At 40.3% G+C, this 27,457-nt stretch overlaps 2 protein-coding genes across 12 annotated transcripts in view; one reads left to right on the forward strand and one right to left on the reverse strand.

Moving 5' to 3' along the window:
- Window positions 1-357: 357 nt before the first annotated feature.
- On the reverse strand, window positions 358-14,045 carry LOC132149431 (ELAV-like protein 3). 7 transcript variants are annotated; one of them, XM_059558669.1, is made up of 7 exons: window positions 13,648-14,045; window positions 8,160-8,376; window positions 7,957-8,060; window positions 5,072-5,225; window positions 4,491-4,716; window positions 4,030-4,068; window positions 358-3,400 (listed from the first exon to the last, which is right to left on the reverse strand). In XM_059558669.1, the coding sequence occupies exons 1-7, from the start codon at window positions 13,654-13,656 to the stop codon at window positions 3,052-3,054; spliced, it is 1,098 nt and encodes a 365-aa protein (XP_059414652.1). In that variant the 5' UTR covers window positions 13,657-14,045; the 3' UTR covers window positions 358-3,051. The 7 variants fall into 7 exon arrangements, with proteins under 7 accessions (XP_059414652.1, XP_059414654.1, XP_059414651.1 ...); XM_059558671.1 differs by having other exon boundaries at window positions 2,901-3,379; window positions 13,648-14,044; XM_059558668.1 differs by having other exon boundaries at window positions 2,901-3,400; window positions 4,491-4,719; window positions 13,648-14,044.
- LOC132149421 (dedicator of cytokinesis protein 7-like) overlaps window positions 12,233-27,457 on the forward strand; it is a 62,571-nt gene continuing 47,346 nt past the window's right edge. For 3 of the 5 annotated variants that reach the window (XM_059558639.1, XM_059558641.1, XM_059558642.1), the window contains exon 1: window positions 12,233-12,358. In XM_059558639.1, coding sequence (XP_059414622.1) covers window positions 12,267-12,358 — 92 coding nt within the window. In that variant the 5' untranslated portion in view covers window positions 12,233-12,266. Of the gene's footprint in view, window positions 12,359-26,776; window positions 27,215-27,457 lie in introns of those variants that run through there. The other 2 variants (XM_059558640.1, XM_059558643.1) reach the window with 2 other exon arrangements.

The following is a 27,457-nucleotide window of genomic DNA, read 5'->3' on the forward strand; positions in this document are numbered from 1 at the left end:
TTGTTGTTCATTACATTTGATCCTTTCACTATTCTGCAAACCATTTCAGTGTGAGGTTTAATTTCTTTTTTAAAAAATATATATATCTTTTGTTCTCAGTCAATATAAAAACGAAGCACATTGCACTTACTGTTCCATAGGAAAGATGTTTCTTTTTTTTCTTTTTTTTTTTCTTTTTTATGATTATTATTGTAGTTGCTCAAGCGGTGCAGTATGTTTGCTTCCTGCAATTGTCCCTGGCTCTCTGAGGGGACGGGGGAGAGGTGTAGATAAAGAGTTCGTTGGGACACTCAGCCAGAGGGACGATGCTAAAACCTCCCTATGGTCACCTGTGCACTACAGGGTTGTCCTGCTCATTTTAGAGGGTGGACCAATCTTTACGTCTAGGATATTTGTCCCCTCTAGGGCACACCACCCAAGGAGTTCCAGGATAATTTAGCATTAGCGAAAGAAAAATGTGTTGCGATGTTAATGTGGCGTAAGCTGAGAGAGCTTAGTTCAAGGTGTATCACAGTTTTGATACAATGGGAATGCTTAGAGACACTTTGATATGTGTTGTGTGTGTACGTGTATATGTGTGTGTGCGGTGGCACTTTTTTCCCATTCATCAGTGACAAAGCTAAGATCCCTTGGTTGGTTAGTGCTTGTGCAAAGGAGCAAAATTAGGTGTTGATGATATAATGGTGGAATACAGAAGATGTGTTGAGCGTGAATTAAAAAAAAAAAAAAAAACGAAAAAATCTAGACAGTACAATGATAGACGCTTGTTGTGTTAACATACTGGCGAATACAGTTCGTTATGGATTATTGTGTGAGGATTGATTACATTGATAAGTGCAGCTACATTATGTCAATTTGTCACTTTTTTGGTGCACTGAACATGCTGAAGCGTTAAGGTGAATCTTCTTTTTTGTTTTTGCCAATACAAGATGAGATTCTCTGGGTGTTTAATGTGACATCATTTCAAGCTTCACTGCACCGTCATTGAAGCAACGCTTGATTTATTTCTTCACTTTAGAGAAACGGTAACGTCGTTTTTCCTGCGTAATGCATACATGTACTTATCTGCTGAATCTTTTTTTTAATGTTTCTCTTTTTTTTTTGTATTTTTGAAAATGAAATGGATTCACTGCATGTAAATCTTAGTCCCCAACCCTCCGACCCCCTCCCTTACACCGCAGACTGGCCCTAGCTCTCTCCCCAAAGTTGAAAAACTCTGAAAATAAAAGCCATGCGGTGTGTCCAAAGATTTCCACAATTTAAGAATCTGTAAAAATGTTGCACAAGGTCTTGTTTTTTCTTTTCTCGTAGATATAAAAATATATTAATCTCTAATGTAATCCTTTCAAAGAGATCATTGTCCTCTTTGGCTAACACAGCGTTATTTAGAAAAGCAAAATGTCACTTGATTTGAACACACGTTTACACCTTTCAGTTCTTTTCTTCATATAGTGTGAAGATTTGCGATTTTACAGCAATGTCTCTCCCTATGGAACAGTTATCGTTTGTTTTATCACAGGGCTGTGGACAGCTTGGGCATTGTCTTTAATGTATCTAGGAAATTTTTCATTTATAAGATGAGTATTAAAAAAAAAAAATCATTTTTGTGTTGCTCATGTGGCTGCGACTTGCTATAAAGGGTATTGACGACACAAAATGTGATTTTTTTTTTTTTTTTTTGCTTGATATGTAGCTGGTTAGATATTTAGGGGCTGCTAAAACTGGTCTGGGAAAACGAATTATAATGCAATTCTGTTTAGTGAATGGAGCTAAATGTATCTAAGAAGTTATGAAGACCAAGGACGACCAATCCCAGTGGCCCCTGACCTTTATAACAGCTCACTCTCCATAAAATAGGCAGCTCAAAGAGCTGACACGCAGCCTTTCCTATTCTTGAGCTATTCAAACCTCTTTAAAATGATCTAATAAGGTTCTGGATTCCGCAGTCGTCCTTCGTAATTGGTTTAAAAGACTTTAAAAAGAATTCCAAATGCCATCGCCATGGGAACACTGTCGAAATGCCCCTAGTTACACAGACAACTGCATGTGGTGGAATTGATTCTAAATTCTAACGATATAAAACTCAGAGTGGAACGATATGAGGAGATTCTAGGTCGCCATGTTTTGTGATGTTTCCCTATGCCCTCCAGTGGAGGTGCATATGTGCATTTATGTGTGTGTGTGTGTGTGTGTGTGTGTGTGTGTGTGTGTGTGTGTGTGTCTCTGTGATGAACGTTGTCTTTCGGTGTGCTGAAGTGATTGTGATGGCCCCCGGGTGACCTCTCAATTTGTGACTACCAGTTTGTTCAGAGACTGTTGGGTTGGACCTCAAGTAAGGAGTGTGTTGTGCCATAAGGCAAGGTTGCAACCAAATGTAGAGCCAGGAAACCATAATCAAAGTTCTAGAAAATGCTTACATATTTGGCTATTATAACCACCTTAAATGTTGAATATATAGTTATATCATAATATATATAAGAGAACACTGTTTAATCATTTTCCTCTAAAAAAAAATTTAAATCACTAATTCAAAATGCCCAAGTGGAAAAAAGTGACTACATCCTCTGAAGCCAGACAGGAGAGTAACGGGGGCAAGATTTCGGGTAAATTGCACATATTTGATTTACTTTTTTTTTTTCTTTCATTGACTAGTTATCTTACTTTGCCTGAATTAAATTAAATCTCTGCAGACATTCTCTGCCACATTCGTTAGACTGTCCCTCCTCAAGGATTTCCCCAGCTCTGCCTCACAACTCTGCTAATTCAATTCAGGCAAATGCTGGGACGGACTAGCATGTTGTGTAAAGAGAAAAGAAAAATGACTCTACTTGTGTATTTTTGCTCATAACAACTAAACGTGTGTGTGTGTGTTTGTGTGTGTGTGTGTGTGTGTGTGTGTGTGTGTGTGTGTGTGTGTGTGTGTGTGTGTGTGTGTGTGTGTGTCGAATGTGTGTTAGAGAGAGACTCAGTCCAGACCCATGTAGAGTTAATGTACAGGGAGCTCAGTAGCTCCCCCTGCATGTTAAAGAGCAGTAGTGACTAGGCCTTCCTTCAAGCCTTGTGCTGCTTGCTGGTCTTGAAGGAGACCTGCAGCACCCGGTCGCCCAGGCGGTAGCCATTCAGGCTGGCGATAGCCATTGCTGCCTCATCGTAGTTGGTCATGGTGACAAAGCCAAAGCCCTTACATTTGTTAGTGGTGAAGTCACGGATGACCTTGACGTTTGTGACGGCGCCGAACGGTCCGAAGAGCTGCCACAGGACGCTTTCGTCGGCTTCTGGGGACAGGTTGTAGACGAAGATGCACCAGCCGGCTCCGGTGGGCCCGGTCAGGTTGACACCGGCTAGACTGGTCATGCTGTCAATGGTTATGGGGGAGAATCTGGGGAGGAAAGAAGGAGAGCTACCATGGGTGTCATTCTGAAGTTCAGCACAGCGTGCCTCTCATTACCACATGTTCCTGCCATTATGGACTCTTTGAGGACCGGACACTCGATCTCCACAGCCTTAAGTAGGTAAAAAAAAAAACTATTGTATTAACTAGGATGACCAAACCAAACTCTAGTCCCTGTTTGAAATAGGACAGAATTCACAGAATTCACAATGTCCAACAAAATCACATACTTAGCAAAACAGAAACCTAGAGAGGGATGAAGGCAAATCAGAAACAAATCAACGCAAAATTTGAATGAACAAAGGAGACGCAAACAGAATCTTGTATGTCCATGCTGGTGGAAAAAATACATTAAAGCAACCAAAACTGAAAAAAATAATAAAGTTAGTTCAATACAGAAATACATACAAATCAGTTCAATCAAGGAATCAACCAAAAGAACAAAAAGGTGCAACAAAGCCATGCCAGAATGTCCTGCTGTGATATCAGCTTCGTCAATTTACTCTACTGAAACAAATGTTTTCTCAAATCTCATCTGTTATGGTATTGCTAAAGTCAGCAGGCGTTATTCCGGGCACTTTGTTTGAGCTTGTTTAGGCATGGATGCTTTTGAAAGGACACCTTTTTTTGGAAATTACCTCTTGACTCCATAGCTGGCGTTTAGTAAATTGTCGAGTCTGCAATGCAAGAGGGAGAGTGACGGAGGTGAAGATATTAGTTGCAAGATCCAACAACAAGAGCAAAGAGTTTTCAAGCAGCCACTTCAGCCACCAGGGGGAGCTCTTTACTGGGCACCGCATCCACCAATCAGCAGGCGGTGGCTGGCCCATCACACTGATGCAGTGCTTACAAAGCCCTCAGGCGATGGACTGAGAGTACTGCGATGAGTTCTTGTGAATGCATCCATGCCGTGACTGAGTCACATGCAGTGTTTTATCTCTAAGCAGGGCCAGTTCTTTTAAAAATTTCCACACTGCCTCAGACTCATTGTGATTTGTCAAAATCCCCCTGATGGCGTGAACGTGCTGCTGTTTAAAGGAAAACCGGCAGAGGAAGAATAGGGAGTGTTAGGGATGTGGGCTGTAGGTGGGAGCAGTACCTGAAGCGCTGAGTCTGGTGGTGCAGAGGGCCAGTGAAGCGGCGAGCAGCTGTCTGGTAAAGCTGGGTAAGCAAGGCCTGTCCCGTTTTCTGACTGGGATTGTTGGCGAACTTCACGGTGATGGGCTCGGCGGCGCCCAGCGGCTTTTGACCATTCAGGCCTTTGATGGCTTCCTCGGCCTCATTTCTTTTGTCAAACCGGATGAAGCCTACTCCGCGCGATATACCTGCTCCAAACAGAAAGCAAGGCAATGTTAGCACCGTCACACAAGTGAATGGCAGATAAGATTTATTTATTTTTTAGTAAAATGCACGGATGAATAATGCATTATTCTAAATTTCAATAGACATATTTATTCTTTACTTTGACATTTCTTGAGGTTGTACTGTTTTAATTTTATCTATTTAAATAAAAAAAGCATTTCTAATTTTAATTTAATTTAGTTTCATTTAGTTGAACCTAACATATAACTAAAACTTAAACATATAGCTTCTTTTTTGCGTCACATCCAGAGCTTAAAATAGATTTTTAATCCTCCCCCAGGGTCCCTACGCTGTTAGTGGAAGTGAGGTAACGTTTACCTGTGACCTGGTCTACCAGGATGCGTGAGGTGATGATCCTTCCATACTGGGAAAACAACTGCTCCATGTCTTTCTGACTCATGGTTTTGGGCAGCCCGCTCACGTACAGGTTGGCATCGCGTATGGAAGCTGAGCTTGGTCTGGCATAGGACACCTATATTGCGCACACACACAAAACATGAGCTCCACTTTAGGATTTCTTTTAATAGAAATATTAAGAAGCATGCATCAAGACAGCTGTGACAGTACTAAAACTCTCAGCAGTGCAAACTTTCAAGTGTAGTCGAAGTAGATATGTCACAGCACTGCTACGCTCAAAGGCGAGACATCCGCCCACTCTCTCTCATCCCTCCTTCCTTGAAATCCTCGTCTCTTACTTCACTCGAACCAAACCTGGTTCCCTTATTAAATGCTACTTCAGCTTCACTCTGCTCCTGACAGCAGAAACATGAGCCCACTCTCACATTCACTCCCCCCATCCCTACCCCACCCAAATGAATCAGAACTCTCTGCGCTGATTTGAGACCAGCTCCCTCAGGGAGTCGTGAGGAAAATTTGATATCATGGGCTGGTATTCTAGCCAGTGATTTTCCACAAGACAGCAGTATTTAGAACCTGTTCCGCTTTGGGACGTGTCATGTAATATCAAGTCCAATTAGACATTTATTTTGACGTTTAAATATTCATTACATTTTTATATTCCTTTCTATATTTCCTAAAAATCCCCTACCGTGCCGTCTTGGTCATATTTGAGATGCGAACAGATTTTTCTCATAAAATATGTATATTTATGAGTTTCTGGTTGAAAGGCTGATTTTGATTGATGGTGTCAGTGTGTGTGCATGTGGGGTTTTTTAGATAAAGAGATTGGCTCCCTCCTTCTCCATCTCTCCTTTGTCAAGGGGAAACTGCTCCTCTGGCAACCAAGCAAAATCAAGTAAACAGATTACAAGATGTCCAGCGCCCGACAACTCCCCAACACACGTCCTCGCAAAATACCCCATGAAAAACAACAAAACTATACAAAAGCCAATCAAACAAAAAGCACAATATCAATTCATGTTAATGGAAATGTGCCACTCTCACTTTCTGAAAACTCTGGAATATTCTAGTATGCTTGTTTTTGTTCAACAGTATTACAATTAATACTTCTCATTTATACTTGGACATGTTTTATCTAGGACTTAAATTTGTATTATTGAATGTATTTTTTTTGTGAACTATAGTTGATTTACTTGATATTGCATATTTAATATATAGTTCATATATATTATATTGCCATGATTTTTTCACAAATAATAATATAATATGTTCTTTTTATTGTTTTTCTGAACATTTAGAGAGACATACAGTCTTTTTACCAATTGTCTTTTTTTACCATTTTACTAATATATTGTTTTATTATATAATTTAATTAACTTTATATTGCATGTAAAATACAATACATAAGTGTTATAATTTGTCTAAACATTTATAGCACCATATAGCCTTATACTCTTTATACTAGTTTTTACATTTATAATTTATAATTTATATAATATAATCATTTTTTTTTTGTCTGTAACCTTTTTATTCAATAAAAGGTCAAGCATTTCATTTCTTTTTTTTAACACACATTTGCATACTTGAATCTGATGACCTTTATGTAAGCAATTACAGCAAGAGAGAAAAAAAGTTAATCAAGTAAACTTGTTTTATCATAAACAGGGTTCTATTTTAAAAGTGTTTAAGCCATTTTATGACGCCCAACCAAGTTGTTGCATGTTTCACCATGAGACCTTGGCACAATGATGTGTTTTTCCACCATATGTGTGTTTGCGTCTTGCAGGCCAGTATGACTAAGCAGCGGTATTGTTGAGGTGGGGGTGTAATTGTGCAGTGAGTGGGTGAGTGTACAGCAGAGACAAGAGGGGGAAGATGTATTGGAGGGATGGGATGCTGCCCCATAATTAACCCTGTCTCTCCCACAGTACAGATGGTGCCTGCAGCCCATATGGCCCCTAATCCTGTCATTGGCATTCGGCTCCTTCTTAGCCTTTGCTCCTGCGCCCCGTCTCCCTCCCTCATTCACGCCCTCCCTTCCATCCTCACTATAGGCTCCTTACCTTTATAACAGTGCTGTATTGACATGGAAAATATGACATTTGCCAAGCTTAAGGATTTGAGGGCAGTGGGCACACGAACGTTGTGGCAAAGCTGGATGAATGCACTGAACGAACAAGATGATTAGGACAATAGCAGTCGGACTCTGTGTTGTTTAAATAACTGCCAGTAATGTTCGCCCATGGATTGCAGTCATTATTCACCAAATAACTGTGTGTTATGGTTTCAAATTAGACTAGGGAATGAAACTGCTCTGATATGAAACATTGTCATCTTGGCCTGTCATATGATTTACATGGATATGCCTAATATGAGCACATGCAAACCTACACTAAGTCTGCTAAAGCTGCTTAACTGCTGATTCTTTGCCTTGGCTTTGATGTGTGGTGATCAGGTGGAGGAGCAGACCGACTGTTTAATGTCATGCTTTCAGAAGCCCAGGCAGACCTTTCCCCACCCCAAAACCCAGCTGAATTGGGGACAAAGAAGGCTCTAATTAGCCAAGATTGAAGGCAGATGGGGCTCTCCATGTTGACCTCCAAACCGCACATTGCGTCTCACTAATTACATTTCCATCACAATCAACTCTGTGCACAACCTTTTGCTTTCTGACCTCCACTTTTTCTTTTCTTTTGCTCCTTTTGTACCCACCACCAATTCCTCCCCTGCCCCTCCCATTCTCCTCCCCTCCTGCTGTCACGTCTGTATTGGGCTCTGCTTTATTTCTCTACTTCCTCCCCATCGAGTGATTGAAGAGCGTGGGCTTCATGAGCTTCTCTTACCTTGATTGTTTTGGTCTGCAGTTTGAGACCGTTGAGCGTGTTAATGGCCTTGTCAGCATCGTTGGGATCCACATAGTTTACAAAGCCATAGCCCAAACTCTGGCCTGCAATAATACAAACGAGAATGCATTGGAATGCATGCGTTGGACCCTTGCTTTGATGCTAATATCCCGTACTGAATCAAGACCAAATTGCATGGTTACCTGTAATCTTGTCTCTGACTAATTTGCAGGATTCTATTTCTCCGATACTGCCGAAAAGGCTCTTGAACTCCTCTTGGGTCATGTTCTGAGGCAGGTAGTTGACGATCAGGTTGGTTTTGCTGTCGTCTGTGGAGCCATTAGTGCTAATGACAGGGCCGTTAGGCAGGCTGGTTCCACTCGGACCATTGGACACCTGAGTTTCCATGGTGCTGATTATCTGCAGGTGGAAAAATGACAAATGACACTCTAAGATGGTGCAGTTTGGGTGAAAACACATAAATTGAGGGGCGTAATGCTTGGCATCCTGGTTGAGAGGTTAAAAATCAATGCATCTGAGTGGTAGAGGGCTATAGAGGAGAACAATATCCCACCTCCCCCCCTCCTCTGACATCCTCCCTCACTTCAACTCTCTCCATCAGCCCCTGGCCCTGCAGATGTCACAGTCCTTTCACTCTTTCCCAGCCCCCTTTATGCTATCCAGGGTCATTCAGCGTTACATCACAAGCCTCTAAGAGGATGGGCATGAAAGTACATGTAAATGCTAAAACTATTTTTTTTACATTTCCTTTTAAGAAAATGCAGTTCAGATGAATAAAGATCAATAGATACCTTGTTTATGTGAAAAGCATGAGTGTGTGCATATGTCTGGGTCTTGGGTTCATCCATGTTGCTGTGGAGCACAGCATGATGCTTAATTTGGCCTATAGAGGACTTTCAAAGAACAGATGTATGAAGGTTTTAGACACTACTTTAGTCTTTAACGTTCCCTTTCTGTCCCAACGCACGACTGGAGTGGTGCTCTGCACCGTACCATAAGTGATCTGTCATTTTTATCTCTTTTGTAATTTTTTTCTTCATATTGTTCCCAAGACTGCTACTCTCCAGAATTTACAAATTGGCATATGTAATGTATGTTCATGTATTAGTCATCCTTAGTTGACTGAAAGCACTCTTTCCCATTGAACGGCCCCTGGGGTGGAACAGGGTGTCTCTCCAACTTAATTAACAATGCATCCACGATCTTTTTGTTTTGAGTCCCACGATCAACAGGCAGAATGATATGTTACAAGTCTCTCTCTGTTTTTTTTTATGATCCTTCCAGGAAAGTAATTGGAAATACATGAAATTGTATCTGATATCTAATTAAGCACTTTATTTAAAAATGTTTGTTCAGTTGCACAGGTGAATTTATAGTAGTATGGGAAGTTTGATCCTTTGTTCTCCCTTCAGTATTGCCTCTTCCTCTCATCTCTCTGTAACACACTGTCTCTTCAGTGGAATGATTTATTCTTGCCTTGAGCCTTACCTCTAACCAGGTTGCCCAGGTAACAGCAGCTTGATGACTGTTGCTATTGGCTGGCTTCTTGACTTTTAGCAAAGCTCGCATGTATGTGTGTATATTTGAGCACTCAGTTAAAATCACTTTTTGTCTTGCATTAATAAAATAAGCTTTCGGGGCAGCCAGAATTTATATCTCAGGCAAATTGACACTGACAAGGAGAAAGCTCAGAGAGCTGAGTTATTAAAGCACTGCAAACATGGATCTAGGCAAAACTGACAATTTCAGTGTCACCCGAGCAGGAATTTCCAAGGAAAGGGTGTTCGTTTGATCACAAATGGCGATAAAATGGCATTTTTTGCTTTGGCAGTAGCCCATAGCCTGTATAGCCTGGGAAATATCTCGGGTTTAGAAAGTAAACTCAAACAGGCACTGTCTACGTGTTGGCACAAACAGAGTGAGTCTTGACACAAAGTGACAGGATCAGGGCAAATGGGGTTCGTGAACTGAAGTAAACCTCCCTATGGCAAGCCACCCATCCTCAGAGATGAATGTAGTGAGTTACACAATGCACAGGCTCTTCGGCCACACAGACGGACACGTACACTATCCTACAGCCCAGATACTGGCACCAGCACAGCAGAGGTAGAGGTGGAAGAGCACTTCATCCCAAAATACATGATTCACAGAGACAGGCGAGAGACTGCTTACTGCTGGATTTCTTACCACAGCGCTGCTTAAACATCACACACCTTATCAACTGTCCCTGAATTAAAGCTATTAAAAATAAGCCTTACAAAGCAAAACGTGGCCACAGAGCGGGCTTTGACATTCCCATCCCAGCCTGTACTTTTCTATTTCAAGGAGAGTTCTCCCTCAATATTTAATGCACCGCATCAGCATCGCCTACACAAGGGCCCAGACTTGCACACAAACAAGATTTTTCCACCATTTTTTTCTTGGTAGATAAATGAGACTGACTTCAGTATAAATGTAGATTACTTTAAAATATTACAGTAAGTTAAAATACATTAACGCATCATGCCAGTTAACTTATAAAAAAATAAAAAATAAAAACAGGCCTGAAAGCAGCATGAGATAAAAAGCAATCTGTCTGTGAAGACTATCCACTCACGTCACTTCCTTAATGTCCCTGTGCAGGGAGGGAGCCATTTTCTTAAAATAAACACAGTCTTGCACAAGATCCGGCGAGGTAAACAAATAAAGCATAAGGCTGATCTAATCTGTAGCCTAGCTGTATGTAACATGTCAACATCAATTTGCAGACTGCCAGGGTAGCGATTCCCAGTATTATCTGTTAACGTTAGGCTATGGAAAAATGAATCTGTGCTCGTGACATTTCTGACGCCTAATGCAGACTTTAATTTTATCATTTGTAATTCATAAACGTAGCTACGTGTCTGGACGGGCCTCCTGACTGAAATGGGAATGTTGGATTGCCAATAGGCCGTTTCAGTAACAGATTACAGGATTATCCTAAACAAAGGGCATTAGCCACACTCTCACTGCAGCTTAAGGGATCACAGTGGCAGCTGTAAAACAACAGGACACAAGTCAAAACTGAACGGATAAATCCTTTGCTTTGTTGTTTATTTTTGTCGGTGAATTGGGTTAATTTAACTCGTGAAAATAAATCTGCAGCGCGAAAGAGCAATGATTTATCACGCGAATTCACACGGTCTCTCTTGTATTCCCCCAAATGGCATTATTTTATTTAAAAACTGTTTTATGCCTTTTTAAAAATAATTAGTTTTATAATTCTACAAGAACGCCAGAAACGTTTAACGGGAAGAAAAGGTGCTAGCGGTATCCCGGTATTCCTGTTCGGTCGCTATCCAGAGTGCTGAATCCGGGAGTGGCTCAACACGCACAACTACCTACAAAAGATCCTTGGTGTCGCGCGCTCCGTTTTATCAAGTGGACATTAAGCTCTTGATGTCGTCTTCATAAATAAACACGTTTACGAATCGTTAAAACTCGTTATCCTCTCGTCCTTTGATTGGACAAGTGCGCGTGTGCTTCTGTGGGCATTCACAAATCCGAGCTCCTTTTTGCTGAATAAACGTATTGACACGAGCGAACAAAAGAGCCACCCGTTCCTCCTCTACAGAGGCCGTGGCAGCACTATGAATATTAATGTAAACAGTGGCGCTTTGTGTCGAGGCCAGAGGCTGCGGGACTCTCCGGGAACAATGAACATTGCAACTGTCTTCACTTTCACGCTATTCTACAAGACAATTTTAAAATTAAAATAATTTTAATAATAACAAACGTAATTAAATGTACATTTAAATAATGTCATCAAATACATTCCTCTAGCTAATTATGTAACAACTGTATAATATCTGTTCTAGGTAACGTAAGTTAGCTGACAGTTTTTTCTTCTTAACCGAAATCCATATTTAAGTGGCCTGGTCGTAATATTTAGCAGTTATAATTTGATTATTATTGGCTGTAAAATTAGTTTCTGTAGCATACTAGATCTGTTCAAAATAATCACCATTTAAATTCATAATAGAAGAGGCCTGTGATTATTTAACGTTCGTAACGGATTCCCTTGACCGTACACAAATACTGTCAAACGTGTTTTTTTTAAACGCCGTGTTATTCTTTAATTGACAAATCTCTTTATTAACGATTAATGGCGAGCTCGTGTGTTCAGATGGATGTGTTGTGTTGTGTATGTCGCTGTGATGTCCTTGTCCTTGAATTGCGTATCTGCTCCTGGAGAAGGTTATCTGACTCAACGGTTTTACGAGCTTGGCACTGCGGTAGAGGCTCGTGCTCACGGAGGACTGCGGAACAACATGCCGAGAGGCCCGTCATTCATTCATCACACTATCTACCGAGGCTTAACACGAAAGAGAAGCGTATCGTTTCGCATCTCCTTTTGTTTGAGGTCAGTCTAAAACAAGGCAGGCTGTCCTTCACAGCAGATGAATATAACGTTACTGATTTGAGAGGACCAGAGGCCTCTAACCTCAAACGCAAAATGTTGTGTGGCTGCCAAATGTTTAGTGTTATTTACAAAGAGCGTTCAAATTAATTAGGCTATTACTAAACGAGTCGCCAACCAGGGTTTAGTAGCTATTATCACATTTTTCAGACAAGAAACAAAGACGGTCATCCTGAAAATACGCCTCGTATAGAGCAGGCCTGAAGAATTAAACGTCATTAATTAATCTTAGCATATTAAACAGTCACCCGTGGGTCCGTTTCAAATACCTGCTCGTATTCAAATAAGATGTTTTTGTTCATGTTTACACAGAGCAAATGTACGTGGAGATTGTGAGATGGTGGCGAGTGCCAGCATCGCTGTTTTCTATTGCAGAAGACACGCCCAAAACGCTTTCCCTCAAGGCCTTTGTATTCCCTTCCTAATGCTTATTTACACACTTCGGTGTGCATATGTGTATATGAAAAATGAACTCACTATGATATCGCTAGAAATGTGGGATATTTAGCCGTTCCCATACATCACATGACATCCCGCCGTTTCCTCTCTCGCGGTCTCTTATATATAGCATCGCAAGCCTTAGGAATTTTGTCCTGCCTTATTCAATCCCAACTAACAGATGCATAACATCTCCCCTCCCCCTCTGAGTGACTCGACCCTTTTCTTTGCCTTTGCTCTCGATGGGCTCTCAGCATCCGAGGCGTCGTGTTTTGTCTCGAGCATCCTTCCCGAGCCAGGAGTGTGCCCTCTCACGCCCTTCTTCTGCCTCCGCCGCACCTCAGCTATTTCTGAGGAATTCCTCAGCGCTCTTTGTTAACAATGGCTAATTATCGCTTGAACGCGTTTAATTAGCGGATGTAGGAATACATGCATGTTGCGAAGGGTACTTTACGTATTACGATTTATGACGAATGGCTCGTACGGAAGGAGAAAGCAATGTTTTGATTCTCTTCAGAAAGACAAGCGAGCTCGTCTGTAGCGATGCTCACTCATGCCTGTATCACATTACTTATACCCTGGGCTAATCGTTAATCTTGTTCACCGCGATTAGATGTGCCAGTATGTTTGACCAGATGCTGTGTGTATGTTTTAGCTAGCTTGTATTTAAATACCCTATATTTTAAGATGAATTTTATATACTTGCTGTCTGTTTTGAGGGTGTTCAAACTGATTCTGTGGTGGTGATGCTGTTGTTGTTTTTCATGAGATAGACCGGAAAAGGGTATACTTACAGTAACCATTCTTGATGTACAAAGATGATAGTGATCTAGGTCCTCCAATACACAGGTCTTCAGGCCGTCTTGCGGATATTACGCCGTGGCGTGGCTCGACAGGTTCCAAACGAAAAGAAAAAAAAAGAAAAAGGAAAAACGACAGTCTTCGGCAAGAAAGCTCAGCCCGTGCGATTGTAGTTTTCCTCAGCAGTGTGAAAATGAGGAGACAGGGGTTTTCTTCAGGACGATGATGAGTGAGAGATTTCTCTCCGTGTGGCGTGGGCGATGGTTCAGAAAAAAGAGAAGCAGTGATCCCCAGTAGGGTGTGTCCAGGGGAGGGTGTTGTGGTTCTGCTGTTGTGTATTTCCCAGCTCCTCGCAGGCTCCTTCTGAGCCTCTGCTGCAATGTTCTTCTTTTATGTGTCCTTCTGCCTGGCAGAGCTTGCTGCTGATTGGCTAATTGTGCAGGGAGGGTACTACATGGCAGCCATTGCAATGCGCTCCTCTCCCATTATCCCCTTCACCATCACTCCACTCTTCCTTTTGCCCTCCCTTTCTTCCTAAACCCCCCCAACCCCCAAACACACATGCAGAGCCGAGTGAATAGAGCTCCACCTGCACTCCGAACAGATGGGTGCAGAAAAAGACAGGAGCCATGCTTTCTCCTTCTCTTTACTCCTCGTTCTCTCTCTCTCATCCTCTAGTTTTTTTCCTTTCTTGATTATTTGTCCTTGCAATGCAGCTCTTCTTCACAAATTTCATCTTTTCAGTCTGACGCGCTGCATTTCTAAGAATGCTGTGAATGAGTCCGGCATTTGTTCACCGGCAGAATGGCTGTGCAAAGGCATAACTGTGTGAAGGTCATAACACGGCCCACTGTTTGAATACCTGCCTGTACTTATTTAACCAATCCTATATTATCATGTCAGGTGTGTGTTGAATGCGTATGTTACATAATCACACACAGGCCAATGCTTACAATTTGGATTAAGACATCATTTTGGTTATCAATGTCATATAGATGTCATGCATTATTAATGTTGTCGTATAATGTCATTGTCATAATGTCCAGCAAAACCAAAAATCATAGACTTGAGAATGAATGCACATGTCTGCTTATTGTTCCTCGTTGGAGCTGATATTAAACATCAAAACACACTGATTGCAGCAGTTGTTATCTCAAGTTTCCTTTCCCCTGTTTCCAGTCTCAGGGAGTGGGTAGAGCTCACTGAGACAGGCTGTTTGGTCTCATCTATAATGCATCTCCTGCCCCAGGACTTGATGTGTGACAAATGACCTATTTCTGCACAGACCCCCACAGGGCCCTGACCTGAGGGAGCACGCTCGGTGTATCTCTGTTACGCGGATGTCGTTGGCACTTTCATAGGTGCGAGTCTCTGTTGGGTGAAGTTGGAGGAGATGGTTGCAGAGCATGCAGGTTTATGGAAATGTATGCTTTAGCCGATGAGGTGTGAGGGGGATGTCATTCCCACAAGAGGATGTGTTTATTTTAGTCTGTTTATGAGCGTGCTGGAGACTGTGGGTCGCTGGAACTCACCTACATCCGCATTGGCCTTGGGTGACCTTGTGGAAGTCGAGCGTTGTGTGTGCACGCATCTTCAGCAGAAGTTCTCTGTGATTATGCAGATTGTAGACAGTCACAGCACAGGTATCAGGCATCAGGCATCAGGAGTCAGAGAGGTACAGAGTGGGTGGTATTGCCGTTGGCGGGCAAATGCGCTGTAATGCAGATCAGAAAAACAGCATTTTCTCAACATGTCTGCTCTGAGTAATATACAGAATTATATATATTTTGGCTGATGAGTTCTTGGGAGATCACTGAAGATGGGCGAGTGGGCAGGTGCGTTCAAACTCATTAACCTTTTGTAAATCTCGAGAGTGCTGATTGTTGTGCATTTCTGGGTTATGGGTTAACAGTGAAGGCCGAGCATCCTCTGGTAATCTTGATTCAGTATGGTGCTCTGGAATGGATGGCAATGTGACGGCAACTATTGTGTTATTTTAGTATAATTTATTAAGATTTTGAACTAGTTTTTATTAGTATATTATCTGTTTTCATTTTAATTTTAGCCAAAGCAATTATCCATCCAAAAATATTCATTATGTAATTTGAATCCTGTATGACTGATTTTCTTTCTATGGAACATAAAAGTTGTTTTAGTAAATGTCGGTAAACAAATGGTTTCGGGTCCCACAGTATAGAAAGAAAAATACTGTGGAAGACAGTGGGAACTAAAACAGTTTGGTTACAGACACTTTTCAAAATATATTCTTTTGTGTTTCATAGAAGAAAGAAAGTCATACAGGTTTTAAATGACATGACATAGGTTTTTAAATGACATGTAAATTATGAGTTTTAAAATTTTGGGTGGAATATTTTTTCAGAGATTTAGTCATTTCGTTGTGTGCTTTTGTCATTTATATACAGTTTTTATTCATTTTATTTCAAAAAATGAGAAATGTTGCCTTGGCAATTCGCTGAAATAAAATAAGTTTTCCATATTTTATTTCAGTTAAAGTTTGTTTTACTTCAAGTAACATAATGGTTTCAGTTTAAGTTTAATATAATAACCCTGGCTGCGAAACATCCTGCCCTTCGTCCTTCTCTCTCATTCTCTCTTTCACTTTCAGTTTTTCCTCCTCTCGGTTCTTGTCCCGCACCTCTACCCCAGTCAGATTCTGAGTGTGGGCCCTGTTTGATATTTTACATAATTGCCTTACGTAAGTAGCCAGCTCAGCTCAGAGCTTGGATGATATTAGTGGCGATGAATATTGCATGAGGAAGGCACTCTTTAAGCGTTAATACGAGGATAGAGATGGGCCACGCTGTCAGTCTGTCTTAACCCCGCCCACTCTGTCAAGTCGCGACCGTACCGAGGCCGACCGAGTAAGGGGGAAAGACTTCACCATTATAGGTGCGGGTGTTGTTTTCTGCTTTGTTAGCTGAATGAAAGCAGCACTTGTGGCACAAAGAGCCCAGGTCTGTTAGCTGCCTACAGTTCCACATGCACCCCATTCACAATTAGCTTGAATAAACCGGCTTAATTGCAGAGGCTCATTATGGGTCTTCGCTGGCAGCAGGGCAGCTGAGTCCAGCCCGTGGGTAAGAGGGCATCTGAAGCACCTATTCACCTCCCTGTTTCAGAGGATCAAGCATGGCAGTTGCTTGAAGCTCTTTCAGTATTTCACTGATGATTTTTAATGCTCAGGAGCTCCTCCAAAAGAGCCGATTAGTAGCCTGGTGCTTTTGTCCCTATTGGCATTACAGCATAAAAGACTGTAAGGCTCTCTTTTGCTCTTTCAATGATCATTGATTTTAGTCACTTTTTTTTATGGCCATCCAAAGGTGGCTGTTGTAGAGATCACTGGTGGAGGAAACAGGCAACTGTGCACTTGTTTTTTATCTAATAACTCAAAAATGTCTGTTTTACATTTGCAAATTGTGGATTTACATTTATGGGAAGAAAGCATGTTATGATCACAGTGAATCTACTTAGCACTAGTGCAGGAGATATGATTGTGTGAAACAGATGTGTTCCATTGCTACAGCTAGTGTTATTCCTCTTATTATGATCTGAGGTGATGGATTAGAATGGCTCAAATGTCTGTGCTACGGAAGATTTTTCCTGGATTCATATTTTCAATTGGCAGTATTTTAAAATAGCTTACCTTAAAATGTCTTAAAATTTGTGTACAATATTATACTGTACACTGTATATTATATCGTAAAACATTCCTGTACACCATCCATTTCCATTTTGTATGGTCATAAACCATCTTTAGTATTCGCTTTCTGGATCTGTATTTTTAAAAGTATTTTTTAGTTAAAATATTTTTGTATGATTGTATGATTTAAACACTACTTTGAAAGGTGTGAGTTAAAATAAAAGAAAAAAACGATGTAAAAATGTAATAAATATATTGCATTCATATTGTTGTCATTATGCTGTACTAGCTGAATTAGGGATATGAACACACAAAATAAATACATAAACCTGTATTATTTCAACCATGATAATGCTAATTAAAATATAAACATTTTATAATATGTAATATATTCATGTTTTCTCCATGCTATACTTCTTGAGCTAGGGACATTAACTATAATATATAATAAATACATATTTAATCCTTTAAATTGAAATGTAATTTAAATGTATAGTTAGTGAATTATTAGATACCATAAATTATGAAGTAATTAGATGTAATATATTAATATTGTTTGCACCATGCTATACTTCTTGAGCTGGGGATTTTAACTCACAATAATAACTCAATTCCTATAGTTGAATGAATACCATGTATGCATGAAAGGTCACTATAGATGAAAATGTCAGGCAAAAGTGTCAAATATAAATGGAAAAACTAATATCGTTCACCATACACCATTCTGAAATCAGTTGAATGGTTTCTATTTCATTTCAAATATCATCAGTATCATGACCACTTTAGAATACTCTTGCATATTCTCAAATATTTATTCCAGTGCTTCAATATTAGTTCTACCGCTTTTACAGGCGTCTTGTGAATTAATAGTAACTCGACTTGAGTACAACATTTCAGCATAATTTGGACCTCTGCTCACATACTGAAAGCGGTAGCTCAGGATGTAGAACATATGATGAAGAGGAATCTCATTACCCAGCTATGCTGAGCGTGACGGCTCACTGTTTGGCATTTGTTATGACACTATTTCATGAAGGGTCGTCATAGAATGCTGCTGAGTTTATGCAAGCTGTAAATCTTAAATATGTACAGTGGGGTCCAAAAGTATGAGACCACTTGAAAATGTTTATTTATTTATTCATTTATTTATTTATTATTTAAACATATAAAATCAAAGCTTTAAGAATATGATGAATATAACAAAGAAAAAGTTGATAGGAAATATTTCAGATTGTGTTTCCAGATTTGTGATGTTCATCATGTGAACTTACAGACAGATCAGGTCAGATGGTCTTATTCCATTGAAGCTCAGGATGCTCAATCTCAATTCATGCTGGAGAACATGATTATCAAGTCTGACACAAACTTACGAAGTTCGAAGTGCCGCTGCCAATAAAGCAAAAACTGGAAAGATTGAATAAAACTTTTTCATATTTACATTTATGTTATGCATACTGAGAAATTCTGAAATTCATTTACAAGTATTGTTATATATATCACACATTTACTTACTATTATTCACACATTTTATCATCTATCTATCTATCTTGGTTGTTCCATGGAATGATTTGCACTAGCATTACCTCAGACTGTTGGAGTCACTATTATAGTCATAATTCATGTCACACTTTGAGGCACATTCAGTGGCATTCAGTGTTCTGTGATGCTTTTCTGTGAAATATAATATAATAGCCAAATTATTAAAGTGCAGCTGGTTATCCAGTTTACAAGCAACAATTTGCAATACACAAGCGGGATTTGGACATGTTTTGTTGGCTTTCTCTTTAGCACTTTCACACATTCATGATGAGGTGTGATAAGAATGCTTACAAGATTAGGCGGTTATATTAAACATTCAAAATTAATAAAGAATTCTTTGCATGTTCACCATCTCCATTCATTGTGTCTACAACCTCATTGTCATCTACCACATATAACCTTCTAACTCGCATGCATTACAAACGACACAGCGTAGTGGAGTGTTTTTTGTGGTTGTTGTTTTTTTTCGTTTGAGAGGCTGATGTGATTTTGCTGTGCTTTTATGAGAGAGTCAGAGCCGCTGAGTCTGATTGGATTAGAGCAGTGAGAGATGGGCGCTCTGGGCGCTCCAGGCCTGTGCTCCCACCGTTTAGTGGGCTCTGAGCCCTAGGGTAACACTCCCCGCTCCTCAGGGTCGCATGGACTTGTGGGAGCAAGAGGGCGAGGATTGCGTTTGGGTTGTTATGGCAGCTCCTAGCCTCTCCGCTTCTAGTTCTGGGCCATTTTACGGGTAATGGATATTGGCCTAATTCAGCCTCACATACACTATTTGGCTTTTTCTTCCCCTCACTTTGTTTTTCCTTGTCTGCCTTTCTGTTTTATTCTCCGAGCTATTATTAGAGCAAACAGGCTGGTGGGAGAAAGAATCTGACGTAGACATTTCTTGTCATGTTTTTACTTATTGATTCTCTTTAGCTTGCCATGCGCCACATGCATGTGTTGGCATGCAAACGCCAAATGCACATAAACATATTTCCTGGTTTCTCGCCTATACATTTGCTCATACGATGGTGGCGGTGGGTGGCAGTGAAAGCCTCATGTCTGCTAGGGAGCATGTCTTACACCTGATCTTGTTAAATATAGAGATTCAGTTATTAATCTTTCATCTCGCCTCGTCTGCGATGGTATCCAGGGAGAAAACCTTAAATACACAAAGCACCAGAATGCCCTCTTTCTTTCTTCCTCTCATTCACTTCTCCATCTCTTCCACTTGCACAAGCATTCAGGCGCTCTCTCATTACACATAAATGAGCACATCTAGATGCAGCTTGCGCTAAAGAAAGCAAAGTAAAGCTCCTCTCTAACATGTCAATGTACTTAACTTTAATTACACTTAAATCCATTCACATGCTTTTGCATTCAACACATGCGCCGTTGACTGACTGACTCTGGCCTCAATGGAATTCTGGTTCCTCAACTGTTTCGGGCCTAAAAATAATTGTGTTTGAGGATTTGAGAGCGAAAAACTCCACAACCCTGCACATACGCCATCCATTTTATAGATTTATTGAAAGTATGGTCATATTTCTTAAATGTCAGATCGCTAGCTACCCCCGCTCATGTCTGATTTATAGTCTTTCCCGAACCACCTCGTCTTTCTCCTTCCTGCCTGCCCGCATTCAGTCTTTGGTATTCTTTTCCCTTCTCTTTCCCTTCCCACTTTGCTCTCGCCCTACTGTAATGGGAGACTTGCAACCAATAGCGCATTAGTCTGGCCGGAAACTGTGCTAGGATTAAATATGAATGACTGAGATTGCGGCTGTACCTGCCACTGAGAGCACACGATGAGGCCTCGGAGGGGGAGGGGAGACTGTAAATATCCCACTTATGAGATAAACCATTAGGCTGGGGTGTGTTAAATGCTACCCAGGTTTTATCAGGTAAAAGTTGAGAAAAGCTTTTCAGATTTTTGAGTGCACCCAGTGTCCTTCTTAAATCACACATATGTTAGATCCAAAGCCTTGTTCGTCTCTTTTGCCTGACCCTGGTTGACAGTCATTTAAGTGGATCAGTCAGTGCAGGGTGCTCAGAAAATCGAATGCCGTTGTCTATGATCAGTGTTATGGCTCAATCCATCAATAACTCTCAAATGTGCTGGAGTAACATGTTGTTTGATTTACTTTGGAGCTACATTTCATCTTAGCAGAGATGAGGCTGTTTGTGACAGATGGACTGATATTGTTCCCTTCCCCATCCCACGAGTGAACCCCTCCCTCTCCTGCTCCTTGACAGATGCAAAGGGAGGAACAGGGCCCACTTCTTTTTCTTCTCATTGATTTTGCTGCTTGAACTCTCGTGGACGGCGAACAAGGCTGTGGGGGTTGGTGTTTCCTGCAGGTCAGGGGGAAAAACTGAGTCATGTAAATCAGAGTAATGCTTAGTGGCTTAATGTTTGTTGTCTTTACTTACAGTCAAAGAGTTACACACAAAAGCTTTCTAAAATACAATGTCCTGGAATGAAGGCAGGAGAAGGCACTTATGGTAGCTTAATTGCAAAGGAACCCATTACTTTAAAACTTGCATCAGCCTTCCACGTGTACATGGATTTTCTTTGTTATTTATTTACAGACTTTTGATAAAATCATACAGCATTGCTAATTTTGACAATCTGTTAAACTGATATCAAATTGTTAATATTTTTATATTTTTCATTATATTATTAATTGATCAATAATCAGTTGCTTATTATATTTAATATATTTGATGAATAAATAACTGCATCTATATTAAAAAAATTCCTTTTTTGTTTTTAAAGATATTGGAAATATATTTTATCCAATTTCTGGAGCTTGCACCTACATTGAAAACTCTGGCATTCATCCACTTGTTACATCTGAAGTTTGAATATTGTCTTCTTTACTCCTGTGATGCTGGAAAATGCAGTAAATTCAGCTGAATAATAATTCAGTAAGCATAGGCAGGAACCAGAAATTAATTTCTCTAAATTACAGCAATAGTAGTTCATGTTCTATAAGTTAAATACAGGAATGTGTGACTACAGAGCACATTATCAATCACGGTTGATCACTTATCAGCTTTTAAAGAGAATGGGACAGTAGAAGCTAAAATGGCAGTATAGATTTCACTATCTCTGAGTAATTGGCAAGATTTGAGCAGATTCAGGAGTCATTAGCCCAACCTCCCACTGCCTCTGGCCCATCAGCAACAGGACAAATTCCATTAAGTGACCAACAGCTGCCCCGTGACAGATGCGGGCCAGTGCCGCTCCTCTCCACCGTTCCCTTGAGGGCTCGGGAGGACGCTGTGGGGGGGGGGGAGGCTAGAGCAAATATGACTAGGAGGATGCAACACATCAGAGCTTTTAGTGAAACACAATCAAATGAGCATCTGCCCCCTCCTCGCGCATGAGCCAGCATCACCGCTTACCGCTGCAGACTTTGAGAAGCAAACCGTGATCTTTCTGCAGACTTAATGACTCATTCTGAAATCATTCGCTTCAAAAATAAGTGTACTGATTATGTCAAACATTTCCCCCAACGTTCTGATCTCACTATGTCTACAAGCACTCTATGTAGTTTTCATACCGTCCTGTCCTTCATTGCAGTAGTGGATTACAATGCAAAAAGGGGTCACAGGTCTGATACGGACAGCAAGGAAAAACTATGCTAAAGCAAAAATAACAATGCAACTATGCATATAATCATGCATGCTTAGGCTTATTAACTAAATGCTTTTCTTTTTACTTTTGTTGTTGATGTCAAAGGCTGTGTGCCCAAAAAACTAAAAGAACTATAATTTTTTGGATTCAAATCATCAGGGTCTTGACGACATACTAATTCAATATTTTGCCTAGAGTTTTTTCCATGTGTTAGGGTGGTAAATCACACTTCTGCTGTTGTTTATGCATTTAAAATACTGTTATTATTATTTTTTATTCAGTCTATGTCATTGTAAAGGGAGAGTTCACCCAAAAATGAACATTCTGTCATCATTTACTTGCTGTTATGTTACTCTAAATCACTATGATATTTTGGGCATAATGTAGTTTTGGATTACCCTTGGACTAGGGACTTCATTGTATTAAATGTACATGCGTGTTGTATTTCAAATCTTACAAGTATATATTTTAAAAACTGTACTTGCAGATAATATAATATTAAAGTAATAAAAGGCCATTTAGCACATGTAAGTTATGATTATAATTGTAAATGTAGTGTTTGTAGTGTTAACATATTTTAGAGGCAACTTCATCATTACAAATGTGTCATTACACATACATTTAAATACATGAAATATAAGTTTCCATAGAAATGCCAGTAAAATGTATTTTAGTTTACCATATGCTTGTCAGTACATTCTAAAATACACTTTAACCATATTTCAAAGACAATAGGAGTAATTATGAAATTACATATAAAAATGCACTTAAGTTCTATTAGGTCAAAAAAGGCAAACGTATATTATTTCTTAAGTTTAAACTTTAAAGTTAAGTTTAAAGTATGCTAAACTGTACTTTTTCCACAAGGGAGGTATGCAATATACCATATTGACAATAATATTTAATTAATTATTTATTATAATAGAATGTCAATATGATAACATGGTCAGAAATCCTGAATCTTGTTGGGGAAAAGACGGAAAAAAGAAGAAAATGACACAAGTGTGTAGCTGCTACTGTCCCACAAAATCACGCTGAAGATGGATGAAAGCGAGATACTCTACCTGCACTCAAGAACAGTTAACTCGCCAGTGTCCAAGTTTTTTGGATTTTGTAAAAAAAGATGGGACGTTAGACACTCCAGCCTACAGGAAGTACAGATCAAAAGTACGTTTTTGGCTTTTGTACAGTCATGGTTACAAACTTTCTCTGCACTCATGTTTTGAGTGTGATTCTTTGGCCAAAAAATAATAATACAATATTTTGCGTATTGCATTTCATAAGGAGACTGTTGTTACTTATGTGCTATATATTTTTGTGGCACTTGATATCGAATCTATATTCTATGTCTTTAAGTAAAACCAGTTGAGTAACACTGCTTCATCACACACTGTTTCACATGAAAACATGATTTCCCCCCGCCTCTGCAGACCTCGGAGGACTACATATCAGAAAAAGAAGGTTTATAGCTGCAAAAGTAATGTCTTGGAGCAAGGCCATAGTAAGCAAGTGGTTAACTATTTGAATGGAGCTGGCTGCGAGGGTGGGACAGGGAAGGGGGCGTGCTCTGGGCACAGGCGCGTGGCAGAGAGAGCAGGTGGATGATGGGCAGCTGAAAAGTGGGGAGAGGGGGAGGGGCGCGTCCATTTTGGAGGACACTTGGGGTTCAGAGAGACCCTGAAAAAAAAGGCAACCCCATCTGGAAGCGGGGTGGGGGCTGGGGCGTAAAGAGATCTAGAGGGTGGTGTCTGACACTCTCTCTTTTGTTCTGTGGTAATGCAGCAGGGATGGGGGGTGCTCTCCTGCCAGTGGGGGGAGGGGCAGCCAAACAATAGTGCTGGTCGAGGAACTGAATTAGCCTTCGTGGAGAGGCAGAAGGGAAGAAAAGAAAGACGTGATGGACACGCTGCTTGCCTACAGTGAACGCAATCAACTCGAAATGCAAAACTATTTTTAATTCTCCATCTGGATGTCACATGTTGCATCCCATCACTGCCAAAAAGTGCCACAGAGTTCAAGGATGCGTGTGTACTGCACACGCCATGGATGTATGTACAGGGTTTGCATGACAGTCGCAATGCGGTAATTCTCTTAATGTAATTGCTCGAATGATGGTCCATTACATCTCCGAGCCAGTCCACTCCCAATCGGTACAGGCAGCTCATCATTCAAACCCAGCGTAACGCACACTCACTAACAAATGACATGAAAATCCCCAGTAATGCTGCGGGAGAAAAAAACCTAAAGCTTCACAACACCAATTTTTTTTTTTAAGATCTATATTTATTCCTTGTGATACCAAGCATCAGGTTTTAGTACTTGCAAGCCAAAGAGAGGAGAGAGATTCATTAATCTTTATTAGTATGAGATCAGCCCTGGAGTACAGACTGCTGTGAGGGGAATAGACTGCACAAAAACATATAAAGCACACAACATCCACAACACACCGTGACAGAAGTGTCTCCTGAAATGCCCTTGTTCGCTCTGAGAGCTTAACATACGGGAAAAGACACACACACACACCACCACCAGCGTCATTCCTTAGGTCAGTGCTGGCTTGTTGTACCTGCGCTAGCAGCTCTCCTTGGTGCTGAATTAATGGGGCATGGTGCTGAGCTGAGCTATAGGGAGGAGGCAGCCTGCACTGTATGGTCATACCTCACTGACTGACCGTGGGGGGATGGGGAGAGGTTACAGCGAGGAGAAGGAGAGCAGAGTGATGGCTTCGATCTAAACTTGATAAATGTGTGTCCTTGGGTGAAGGAAAACGTCAATAAATGTCTCCTGGTAATCTGCTTTCGGGTGTGGGACTTGATTTATGGGAAATAAACATAGATGTCTTGCTATTTGAAGTATTATTATGCGATTTTACAGACTATGTGTGTTCACCTAACAGTGGAAGAACTATCTGTGAAATCTGAAGAATCCTGAATTGCAACAATGGCTTTGTTTAAGTCCTATTGTTAAACTTAAGGATAGTGAGCTTGCATATCTATATTATTGCAGTATTAGGCTATTTGTAGAATTATTCAGAAAAGATTAATGAAATCTGGCTATGTGATATTTTACTTCTGGACAATGCTGCATCATTCTAGACAATAAGGTGGAGGATTGAGTCAATAATTCCTGGCCACCGCCTTTTCAGGCATTAAAAGTATCCGGCCCTTGTGGAGCACATCGCTCTCTGGTGGCCATACAGCAATATAACACACATCAAAGTGTGGGCCTATAAAAAAGATAGGGTATCATAACTTCAGAGATCCTCTGGGGGAAACTGAAGCACTGCTGCATTACACATAAAACACAGGGACTGAATAATATGGGTCTCTGAGTAAAGACAATATAGAAATCAAATACATTAAAAAACACATTTAGAAGGCTCAGATAGAAAGTACTGTAAATTGTGCAAAAGGCCCTGAGCGGATGCATCAAGCATTGTGCAAAATAAGTATATGGATATGTATATAGGTCAGTATAATTATAAATTGATGTTTATGTATACATGTGCTTTGAATAAAAAAAAGAGGTTTATCATAGTGTGTCGGGTGAATTAAAGATATATACATAAATAAATAGCTGTGATAACTAGATTTAGCATTACATCGTACTAATTGCATTATATGAGTACACCAGCAGCACTTCAAAGCTTTAATACTATTTCGTCAGGGATTATATCTCTAGATGTGTCTAAAAATATTTAAGAGCTAAATTCTTGGCTATGGAAAATTATTAATGTTTGTCTGTAGTAATTTTACTTTTAATTTATTTAAGGTGAACTAAATAGCGCGGACAGCACGATTGTGTGCGAGTGTGGTATTTGTTTATATACAAACAGTTCTTAAAAAAGCTTTTCATGAAGTAACTTACTTTTCAGACAAAAAATTGGTTACTTATTTCTTATTCTTCGTTTCTTCTAAGTCAGGCGAAGCGAAAACATGAAGCTTTTCTTGTATGTAACGCACACAGAGCAAAGACCGGTCTGGATCAGAGTGTTTGTGTGGAGCGGATCGACAGAGATGTCCTCCTCACAACTCAAAGCGTTCTGTTATCACTCCAATCCTAATCCACTCCCAGTTTATGTTTCCTTAACAACAACAACAACAACAACAACAACAAAAAAAGAAGAGCGAAATCAGACTTAACGGTTAAAAAAACTTGCTCCTCGCCTCAGGCAAAATCACACAACTCCACTTTCAATCAAATGGAAAAACACCAACCAACCACTGTAAAAAAAAAATATATTTTTTTTTTATATTAATATTGAATTATATATTACATCGCCTGGCATTAAGAACCTGCAGTTGATTTAACGGAATAATTCTTCTGATCTTCTGAATACTTCTGTTTAAATATTTCTTTAACATGCTGTTTTTGTACAGCAAATTAAAGACATGAAAAGCCGTATTAACACTTAAGTAGGTTTGTGGTGTTCTTGGTGGTCTGCGGAGTTAACATTATTCCTCTTTAAACAGAAAAAACATTCATCACCTTGAATTATCTAGAGACGATAAACATCGCAGGTCCCCAGAGACAAGGACCGAGACCGTTAGAAACCGGTTTGGTGAGCTATTCGTCCCCAGACCGCGAGGAGGCGCTGTTATGCGCCCAACTGACATAAGGAAGCTTACGACTCCACAATAATATTACCAAAGTACAGGGAAACTGTAAGGAGCTATCCCTGTCTAGATGGTATGGCAACTTTACCCAGCGAACGGAGGGCTTTTGCGCATAAGATTAACAGGTAGGTGAACTTCACCGAGTGTTAAACAGTAGAGATGTCGTGCAGAAGTAGGTTAGTTGTCCCGCGAGCTTCGGGATTGACTTGAGTAGGAGAGAGAAAGATCCGCCACGAGTTAAACAGGGATGCACCTTTGTTTAGCTCCACTCACCGGGCTTCGCAGCAGCGTGACACTGCAACCAAACCACTTCTGTTTAACACTTCGAACAGTTTTAAGTACTTTGCCACGAATACATGGTGTATATC

This window comes from Carassius carassius, chromosome 9 (assembly GCF_963082965.1).
Source record: "Carassius carassius chromosome 9, fCarCar2.1, whole genome shotgun sequence".
Lineage (NCBI taxonomy): Eukaryota > Metazoa > Chordata > Actinopteri > Cypriniformes > Cyprinidae > Carassius > Carassius carassius.

What these genes read in the sequence shown, in the direction of transcription:
- LOC132149431 (XM_059558668.1), bottom strand. An exon ending in TGCAGACCAAAACAATCAAG is followed by an intron (nt 5,226 to 7,956) that starts GTAAGAGAAGCT and finishes TGCGCAATATAG; the next exon opens with GTGTCCTATGCCAGACCAAG. An exon ending in GCCAGCTATGGAGTCAAGAG is followed by an intron (nt 3,401 to 4,029) that starts GTAATTTCCAAA and finishes CACCCATGGTAG; the next exon opens with CTCTCCTTCTTTCCTCCCCA.